The 10,764-nt window shown below is 36.0% G+C and overlaps 1 protein-coding gene across 1 annotated transcript; it reads left to right on the top strand.

Annotated features, from left to right (window-relative positions):
• The first annotated feature begins 236 nt into the window (after positions 1-236).
• Positions 237-5,811, top strand: LOC131040667 (uncharacterized). The gene is made up of 5 exons (XM_057973623.2): positions 237-819; positions 3,472-3,730; positions 3,867-4,037; positions 4,355-4,492; positions 4,669-5,811. The coding sequence occupies exons 1-5, from the start codon at positions 409-411 to the stop codon at positions 5,436-5,438; spliced, it is 1,749 nt and encodes a 582-aa protein (XP_057829606.2). The 5' UTR covers positions 237-408; the 3' UTR covers positions 5,439-5,811.
• The last annotated feature ends 4,953 nt before the right edge of the window (positions 5,812-10,764 follow it).

Genomic DNA, 10,764 nt, shown 5'->3' with positions numbered 1-10,764 from the left:
CCTGATTCACAGAATGGCGAAGTCTTTGTATGAGGAGCTAAAAGAGCCGGACAATGTAAGGTGTAGATTCATTCCACAGAGTTCGGAGTCCATGTACATCGTTCTTTGTTTCCATCAATGTTCGTAGTTTGACTCTAATTAATCCGGCCTTCAGTCAGTTTTAATCACGATTATATAAATACAACCTTTTGACACGTCCCATTTCCAGAAACAAATCTAGCCGTTGCCGACAGTGACCGTTGGAAGTGATCCCAAATCTCAAACAGTAAAAGCCATCTTCAACACAAGCCCAACACCATATTTTTCATATGCTGCTGCTTCTTTACTCTCTATTTGCTGTTACAAAGTTTCTTGCTCTTCTGTGAGGTTTCCAGTTTGAATTCTGTTGACTTCGGATGCCCTCTAGTCATGGTGGGCATAATTTCAGTGGCATTGGCTGTGGAACATCTGCCCACAGCAAGCATACCCTCAACAATATCCACCCAAGCCAAGCACCCCAAATTCATCCTAATACCCAATCTTGATACCCAATTATCTGTCAAATCCACCATAAAACAATTTATTGAAGAATGTCTCTACATTCCCTCTCATTTACAGTCTATCTCTACTCCTCTGTTTACGAGACTGGAAGAGACTGAGTCGGTGGAGGATGTCTACTCTAAATATGACTGCAATACAGAGGCTGATAATCCTGGGCTTCATTTCGAAGAAGATACCTGCACATTTTGGGGGCTAGAATCTGGGAAAAGTATACGTTTGCAGGATGACTGGAGGCTACAAGATTACCATATACTCCACAAGTCAAGTATATCTCTTAAGGTTGGGTTTTTCTTTCTTTCTTTCTTTTTTCTTTGGTTGCTTGGGTAACCTTGGCAAGACTATATGTTGGTTACCTGTAGGGTATATTTGACCCACATTCTCAAGATTTATAAACATGGTCACACTCAATTGTGCTCTGTACTAATTACAACATAACCACATGGTAAACTTGACCCACATTTTCAAGGTTTATAAACATGGGTCACACTCAATTGCGCTCTGTACTAATTACAACATAACCATATAGTTTGAACCTGGATCACACCCTAGATTTGATCTTCATATAATGTGTATTTATCCTTTCTTGTTTTTAGGTGCTGCTCTGCTGCTCTATTATAGAAATCTATTAAAAGGGTTTTTGCCTTAGAAGTTCAGTATATTGGGGATGAGCTTTGAAACTCTGCTAACCCGTCATTTTGGTACATTCCTTTGTTATGTCTAAAAAACCCTTATGCTTGGTATATACGTCGACCCTAGCTTTATATTCTCGGATTGAGGGATACGTGTCCAAACTATTTTTCTTAGGTTTCAATTGTTGCCCGTAAGGTTAAAGCTCTGCTCATCTGGATAACCTATGATCATTATGTTCCCCAAACTAAGTTGACTGGGTTTCAGTCTGACAAGGGTAAGTTGTCTTTCCAGGGGTGGGGAAGTAAAACTGTGGGTGCATCATTGCATAGTCATGTATATAAATCTCAAGGTGCCTTAATGAGATCGGTTTGCTAGTTGAGCCCCACAATCCTCATCCCAAAATAAAAAAAATCTAAGAAGCCTGTATACATATAAATTCTTTATAGATTTCAGTGCTTGATATGCATAAATATACATTCTCAACATATGCCATATACTGAAAAATTTCTTCACTTCTGAGCTTCAACTCAGGGTGTCCTAATAAGATCATATTTCCATTTGAGCCCTGAGCCTCATCAATTCAAAATAGATTAAAAACGAAATAAGGATTCAGTAGATCTAAGGTTATTATGGTAGCCCTAAGGACTTTGTGACATTCGAATACTTGCCATTCATAAATCAAGAAAGTAAATTCTAAACATATCACGTTTGTGTCCTACTCCAAATAAACTCAGGTTGCCAATTGAGCACTGAGACTCATCAGCTCAAATAAACAACGAATCTAATAAGTCTGAGTCTCAGGTTTATACTTTTATGCTAACTTTAAGGGATTTGTGACATTTCAATGATTGAATGTAAATGTATATTCTGTACATAGTGTGTGCTTAAAACTTTCTGGGCTCCTGAGCTTCAATTCAGTGTATGTCTAATAAGCTGGGATTTGCTATTGAGTCCTGATCCTCATTTGCTAGCTCAAAATGAGTAAAATGGAATCTAAGAAGTCTATATAGATCTAAGGGGTTTAATGAGCTTGGTTTAGCAGTTGAGATCCAGAGTTTAAATACAATGTTTTTATTGAGACTATAGATTTTGTGACATTTCAACGCAAGTCATTCCTAAATGTAAATTCCGAGCACACCACGTTCTTAAAATTTTCTCAGCCTCTTACATTCAACTCAGGGTGTCCTAATAAAATAGATTTCCGATTGAGCACTGACATTCATCAGCTATAAATAAATTCAAAAAAAAAACCTGTGTATGTCCAAGGTTTTTATTGTTAGCCTAAGGATTATGGGAGATTTTACAACTTGGCATTCATATATGTATATTCTGAGCATATCATGTGGTTAACTTTTCTGGGCTTCTGAGCTCCAACTCAGAATGTCCTAATAAGCTCAGGTTTCCAATTGAGCCCTGAGCAGCATCCACTCAAAATAAATAAAAAACAAATCTAGTAAGTCTGAGTAAGGTTCTTACGGTAACCAAAATGGTTTCCGACATTTCAATGTTTGACATTCATAAATGTATATCCTTAACATATTCCATGTTTGAAAATTTCCGGGATGCTGATTTTGAACTTGGGTTATGGCCTAATAAACTTATGGTGTTTGCAACCTAGTCCTGAACCTCATCAACTAAAAGTGAGTTAAAAAAATCTAAGATGTCTTTGTGGTCTATCGTCAGGATGAATGATAAGATTACAGATAGATAGGGGAATGGATTGTACAACCATGAAGCCTCTAATGGTTAATCCTAATGATTTTATGACTTTTCAACACTAATATAAATGTATGTTTTGAATGTCACCCATTAGTATCCGGTAGATTTGAACCTTCATCAATCTTTAGTCTACCAATCTTCATTATGTTTCCTGCCAGATTTCTGAAGTTTCATGTGCATATAGCCCAAAGGGATTGATATCAACTTCACATTTGAACTTCTGTTCATATTGGCTTCCGTGTGTTAGTGAAAATTTTAGTGGCTAATATTCATCAATTGGCTATTTTTTGAAATTTGGGAATCAAGATTTGGCTAATAAGTTTTCATCTTTTAAGGTGACCTGAATTGTCACATTTTTGCAAATTTTTATTTTAGTGTGGAAGGATTTACAATAATAATTAGTCAAAAAATTGCCAATTAAAATAATTATTATTTTGTAAACAAATTAAATATTCGCCAAGATTTTATATAATTTTTTGAGAGGGGGTTTCTTAAAGTTATCACTGCCGTGTGCTTCAACTTTTTCATGGCTTTGGAACTTGGCAAACAGGATATTGACATTTGTGATGACTTCTCCTGCAGATTCTTCCAGAGCGTTTATCTGCAGAAGGTGGCCGTATATTTGTAGAAACCAAGGATGGGATTCTCCCCCTGGTGGGGATTGGTCCTTCATCAAGGGTCTCAGAATTGAAACAAAGACTCGAGTCTATGACAGGGATTCCAGCAGCTCATCAACTCTTATCTTCAGTTGGACGAGTCATGCATGATGAATTCCATATCAGTGACTTTGAAGGTTTTCATGCAATTTATGAGGGCAGTATTATTGATCTATGTAAATCAGGTAAACATTTTAGTTTAAAACAAGCCTTTAATATCATTTTAGGGGTTTTATTAGCCCAAAAAAGTAGCCCCAAACAACTTAACTCCCGTTTGTCTTATTTGCTTATGATATGCAACTTCTTCATGCCCAATTACAGGGGACAGCAATTTGGACCAAGCTCATTGCCACTTGATTGTTTTCCTACATGCTAGCAATGGACAAACCTCAACTCTTGTAGTCCAGCCTTCATATCATGTTGGAAGCATTATGCAGATTGTTGAATCTCGCATGGGAATCCCTCAGTGGAAGCAGCGAATTATTTTTAACGGTAAGATTTCAAAGCATTGTATGCCTTGTTGCTTTTAAAACTTGTTTGAAAATTGCCCTGATATAGTAATTACACATGAATCGTTTCTAAAAGAGTCACTAGTGTTAAGCCTCCTTTGCACAGGCTGCTATCTAAATTTGTTAAGAGATACAGCTTTCTTGATTCATGTCACAATTTTTGGAGAAAAAAATTAAATATCTGCAGAAATTGTTCTTATAACAAAGTAGTTTTGAAGAGCTTTGATATTTTTCTTTTTGAGGAGTTTTGTGCAAGATAAAAACAAATAAAGGAAAATTAAAAAGTTAATCTTTTGACAGGCAAGGTATTGCAGGAGAAGAAAGTTCTTGCAGACTATTTCATCTATCCAGAATGTACATTTCATGTGAATATTCTAAAGAGCCCAGGGAAAAACCCTGCAAGATTAGCTTCTAAATCTCAATCAGAGGACAAACCAGGTGATTTAGTTTGCATTATGCAATTTTTTTCAGATTTTGTTTCTTTTGATTCCTGTCTCAAGAAGGTGATTAAGTGTCATGTCTATTGTTTTGCCAATAAAGTCTACTGATTCCTTTGCCTCTTATGAGACAAACATAAAGTCCTAATTTTAATCGGGAGATCTTTATTCTTGCAGAACATCTAGAGGAATCTATGCAAAGGCCTGCTGCCAGAAAATTTAAGCTAATAAGAACCCAATCTGGGCACGTGAAGGGTACCCTTACAATACCAGTTCTTACCACTGATAAGATCTCTGACTTGAAAAGAAAAATTAAGAAATCCTTGCAGATTTCAGGGGAAAGGAATACAGCGACTGGCATCATTCCTGCTAAGGAGCAGCAGTCATGTCCTGATTATGTAAACAAGAAAAAGCTTTCCAGGACTTCTTCGGCTATTGAAATGTTGACAAAACAAATGACAAATTCAGCTTCTTCTTCAAAAATCACACCTTGTAAACAGGCTGTGTCTCAAACTTCCAATTCCTACATAACCACCCCTCCACAATCTAAAGATTCTTTCTTCACACCTCCCAGTAAACTTGGACCACCTACACCTGCATCTCCTAAAACCTCTGAAAACAAGTCATCTTTGGTTCGCAAGTTACATTTTGGAGCTTCATCTGATCCTCCCACTTCAGCACAATCTCCCACTTCACCTAAACAGCCCAATACTCCTCTTAGGCAGGTTCTTCCTCAGATTAGTAGACAACTAAGTTTACACTGTACTTCTGCTAAAGACTTTTTACAAAGAGGAAGCGGACAAAACAGATCAGTTGTAGCAAATGAATTCGACTCTGAAAATCATCCAAACCAACAAATTGGGAGTAAGAAAGGCATTGGTACTTGGTTCACAGAAAACATTCATAATCTAAAGGGGCATATTCGCGTACCATTTGCAGAAAAGTGACCCTTTCTCAGTTCAACGTCGCAGCAGAGATTCACTTGCTAATTGATATTTCCCTGCCATATAAATAAATCCAAGGAGATTCACTTAGTAATTTTTAAAGTTAGTCCTTGAATAAGACAAGCAGCTCCCCTTATACTGGCAGGCATAGGCATATCATACCAAGAAAGAAGACAGGTACTTTTGAAATCAATTTTCTGGGGCTATATATCTTCATATCCCTTATCTGCTGCATTCTAGAATGCAATGAATAGCAGTGAACCTGCACTGATTGATGTGAAGTGTGTATCTATTAGCAATTGTATTTGAAGAGCAATTTGTTTCAGATTCTTTTTACGGGTAAATCTTGTTAATAGAAATTATTCTTTCTTTTCCATATTCTGGAGGGTACTATTTACCCCGTGTCATCTGTAAATATGGATGCCTCGTGCTTGGAAAGTTTTAAAGTACCAGGGTAAATAAATGCAATGCAGCTAAATAACGGAGATGAGTTTTACCCTAAATAACAGAGCTGAAACACTACACAAATATGCTATGAAAATTGACAAAGAAGAGCAGGGTAATAAGATTTGGATGCGATAAGTGAATAATCTGTTGTAATGCATGTGCTGTGATTGGATTCTAATTTCCCATATCAGACCTGTGACTGTGAAGTTCCAATCGATTAAGAAATGACATGAGCCGAACTTCTTGTGGGGTTGCAGTCTTTGAACTTTCTAAACTTCAAAATCCTGTTCATATTGTGGTGCTGATGGTCTGCTGGAATTTATTGTGTATATGGACTGAAAATGATGCAGACACTATTATTTTATGCGAATGATGCTTGCAAAAGTGTCTTTAAATCCAACTGATTGATTATCTAAAACATACAGTTGCCAAGGGATTGGTACTGGTACTAGCACTGGATAGGTATGCCACTTTTTGAAAAAAGTAGAAAACAGGTACAGGTAAATGTATCCAGAAATTTCTTTAAATTAGTTTTATGTACCGTCCATACTAGCACTGGATGGGTGTATTGTGGTGGCCCCATAGCCACCTCGCAAAATTAAATGGAATGTGGCATGGATAATTGGAGATAGCAATAGAAATATTTCTTTAAATTAGGTACAAAATTAAGGCATAGTCTATAGGGCCACCCCAATGCACTGCCCAAACACAGTATGTTTTATGGTCACCTCGCAAAATTAAATGGAATGTGGCATGGCTAATTGGAGATAGCAATAGACAATGTATCAAGAAATTTCTTTGAAATAAGCACAAAACTAAATGGCAAGTAGTATGGGGTATGCAAAGGTATGTCACTTTTTGAAAAAAGAAGAAGAAAGGTATAGCTGCTTAGAGATATCGATATGTAAATGTATCTAGAAATTTCTTTAAAATAACACAAAATGAAATGGAAAGTGGTGTGGGTAATTGTAGTTGTCAATAGATACATGTAACTAAATGGCAAGCAAAACATGTATAGGGGCTTGGAGATGTGTATATGTAAATGTATCCAAAAATTTCTTTAAAATAACACAAAATGAAATTGAAAGTGGTGTGGATAATTGGACTTGTCAATATATAAATGTATCAAGCAATTTCCTTAAAATAGGCATAAAACTAAATGCAAAGTGGCATGGATATGCAAAATTAATCCTAATGAGTATGGTACTAGTAATAAGCACAAAACTAAATGGCAAGTAGCATGGGTATGCAAAGGTATGTCACTTTTTGAAAAAAGAAGAAGATAGGTATAGCTGCTTCGAGATATTGATATGTAAATGTATCTAGAAATTTCTTTAAAATAGCACAAAATGAAATGGAAAGTGGTGTGGGTAATTGGAGTTGTCAATAGATATGCAAAATTAATCCTAATGAGTATGGTACTAGTAATAAGCACAAAACTAAATGGCAAGTAGCATGGGTATGCAAAGGTATGTCACTTTTTGAAAAAAGAAGAAGATAGGTATAGCTGCTTCGAGATATTGATATGTAAATGTATCTAGAAATTTCTTTAAAATAGCACAAAATGAAATGGAAAGTGGTGTGGGTAATTGGAGTTGTCAATAGATAAATGTAACTAAATGGCAAGCAAAACATGTATAGGGGCTTGGAGATGTGTATATGTAAATGTATCCAAAAATTTCTTTAAAATAACACAAAATGAAATTGAAAGTGGTGTGGATAATTGAACTTGTCAATATACAAATGTATCAAGCAATTTCCTTAAAATAGGCACAAAACTAAATGCAAAGTGGCATGGATATGCAAAATTAATCCTAATGAGTATAACATTTCCCCCGCCTCTTTCACTTGAGGTGCATGTGATTCCTAAATGATCATGTTGGTTCAAGGCCCATGGCTCATGGGCTTGTGTTCCCAATTGTCCCCACTTTCAGGTGCATTTGAGTCCTAAATGATCATGTTAATTCAAGGCACATGGGCCCATGGGCTTATGATCCCAACTATGTTAGAAGCATGAGCTTGTATAGTTGTCATTAATGTCAAACCTGGTTATCTAAATGGATATTGGTCCAGATATGCTTTGTTTAGACCTTCGTTATCTGGATAGCGTTTGGTCCGGATACTCTTTTGGTGTTGGTTGTGTCGTCCTGTATTCAAGGTGGTTTGAAATGCTTTTGGTACCCTCCAGATATGTTGTTAATTCATTGCAGTTTAGTGGATCATGTTCTTTTGGTCTGGATATGTGTTGGAAGATGTGTTGAGATGATTATTTGGGTCTCACTTTGGTTTGTGGAGATCCGCATGGAGTATTTTGCATTGGAAGTGATAATATGGCCAACAAACTGAATATATCTATACATTATGTCTTGTAATGTCCTTTGAAATATGTGCGGATTGTCGAATTGTTCATAGAATGATGTATTATGATATGTTTTGGTTCCCTTTTTTTCATGGAGTGGACCAATCTGAGTATTTTTGGTCTGAGTGGCTTATTTTACGTAATATTGTCTTGGTCGACCCTTGTTTAGGATTTCAATGTTGTATCTCATATATAAGATGTGTGGAAGGATGATTGGGTATGGGTGAGAAGTGAATTGTGTGAGAAGTGTATGCAAATGATTTGCAAGCAGATTTGAGTTTGTGGTGATGTGAAAGTCAATTTGGGAAGAGCTTTGAAGCTAATATATTTTGCTAGACAGAGTGTTGTGACAGTGGAGATGATTAGAGATGTTTGCCAAGTTATTAGTCGTTTGATTACTATTCAAGGACAATTTCATGATGAGGAGAATCCTTCTCATTTTCAGTTTAGTTATTTCATTTGTTGTTGATTGACAGTGAGTCCTTCAGCAACAGTTTGTAGCTAGTCCTGAAGAAATTTTCTTTAGTTGTATAAGTCCTTTCGTATCTTGCCTAAAGTAGTGCACCTTAGTTTTGCAAGTCCTTCAGGTATTGATGCTCCTTGGCTACAAGCCTAAAATGTTCTAAACATTGTTATTCATATTGTGAGTTAGATATTCACCGTGGTTTTTCCCTATTTGGGTTTTCCACGTATATCTGGTGTTCATGTGTTTCTATTTGATGTGTTGATGGTTAAAGTGCTGACATTGAATAAGTTAATTAATAACTGTTTTAAAGTTTTAGACTGATTCACTCCCCCCTCTTAGTCCTACAGGGTGTTCAACAATTGGTATCAAAGCAAGGTTCTTCTATGGAAAATTTAACTGCTTGAGGTAGATCTAGAAATGACGCAAGATGTTAAAGCTCGAATGTTTGATGGAACAAACTACAATTATTGGAAGGAAAGAATGTAATCTTATTTGGAAGCATTACAAAATTGTTCTCAATGATGAAGTTTTTGGCAAAGTCAAAGGAATGAAGGAATCTAAGGGAATAAGGAACAAGGTGAGTTATGCATATGAAGGTGATCCAAAGATGTAGCAAGCAAGACTCTTGAACCTGAAGGAGAAGTTTGAAGGTTTTAGACTAGCTGATGATGAAAGCATTGAAAGTTACATACATAAAGTAAATGATACAATGGAAGCTATCCGAGCTATTGGTGGAATGCTTGAAGAAAGTGATGCCATCATAAAGATCTTGTTTACATTAACAAAGCCCTACAAATCGAAGAAGTGTGCAACTGAAGAATGTCATGACTTGAACAACTACATAATTGATAAACTTATTGGTACATTGTTTGCTTGTGAGATTGGCGAGAAGGAAGATACAGTGATAACTTGGATGATATTAAAGCAAACTTTGTAAGAAGACTGAAGTGAGGAACTAGAAAGTACAAAGGTAAGTTACCCTTGAAATGTTTTAATTGTGGAAGAATAGGTCATTATGCTTCAAAATGCACTTATAAAGAAGATAACAAAAAGTTTGAGGATGCTGAAAAGAAAAGTAGCTATACAAGAAATGACTTCAAGAGAAGAACAAATGATAGAGATAAAGGAAAAAGGAGCTTATATTCTACGAAGGCACACTCATCTGAAGAAGAAGATGTTGAAGACTCGAATGAAGAATCCTTATTTCTGGCTATAGAAGAGAAGTATTAGGAATGCATTGAAAGACTAGAAGAGAAGTCTGCACTGCATGCTAAAGTTGAACCTAGATTATAGATCATTGATTCCAAATGCTCAAATCACATGACTGGAGACAAAGACAAGTTTATTACTCTGAAGAAGTATGATGGTGGATCTACAAAATTTGCAGGAGAGGAAGCTACACCGATCTACGGAATAGGAAGCATCTCTATTGATGGTGTTTATTATGAAAAAGGATTGAGACATAGTCTGTTAAGTGTTAGTCAAATGTGTAATAGAGGTTATGAAGCTGTGTTCACAAAAGCTGGATGTATGATTAGAAAAGGTAGAATTGAAAAGTTGGTAGCAGAAGAAATCAAGACAAGTGGTAATGTTTACTACATAAAGGACAAAAATGGAAACACATGTTATCTGAGTCGTCGTAATAAATGCTAATTATGGCACAAGAGGATGGGATATGTTAACTTTGATAACATGATAAATATCAATACCTATAAAACAGTGAGAGATTTACTAAGAATTATCAAACTTATTGACATTATTTGCAGAGAATGTCAGTTAGGAAAGCAAACTAGGATAAGTTTCAAGAACAAGAAGTATTCTACATCACACCCGTTGGAGATAATTCACACAGACTTATGCGGTCCTACAAGGACATGTAGACTCAATTGTGAAAGACATTTTATGCTACTCATTGATGATTGCTCTAGAATGACATGGGTTACATTTTTTAGAGAAAAATCTGAAGCTTTTGAAAGATTTTTTTCAAGTCAATGGTAGAGAATCAGGTTAATGCTAGAATCAATTGTTTGAGATCTGATAGAGGTGGAAAATTTACT

Source organism: Cryptomeria japonica, chromosome 1 (assembly GCF_030272615.1).
Source record: "Cryptomeria japonica chromosome 1, Sugi_1.0, whole genome shotgun sequence".
NCBI classification, from domain to species: Eukaryota; Viridiplantae; Streptophyta; class Pinopsida; order Cupressales; family Cupressaceae; genus Cryptomeria; species Cryptomeria japonica.
This window is presented reverse-complemented; position numbering and strand designations above follow the sequence as displayed.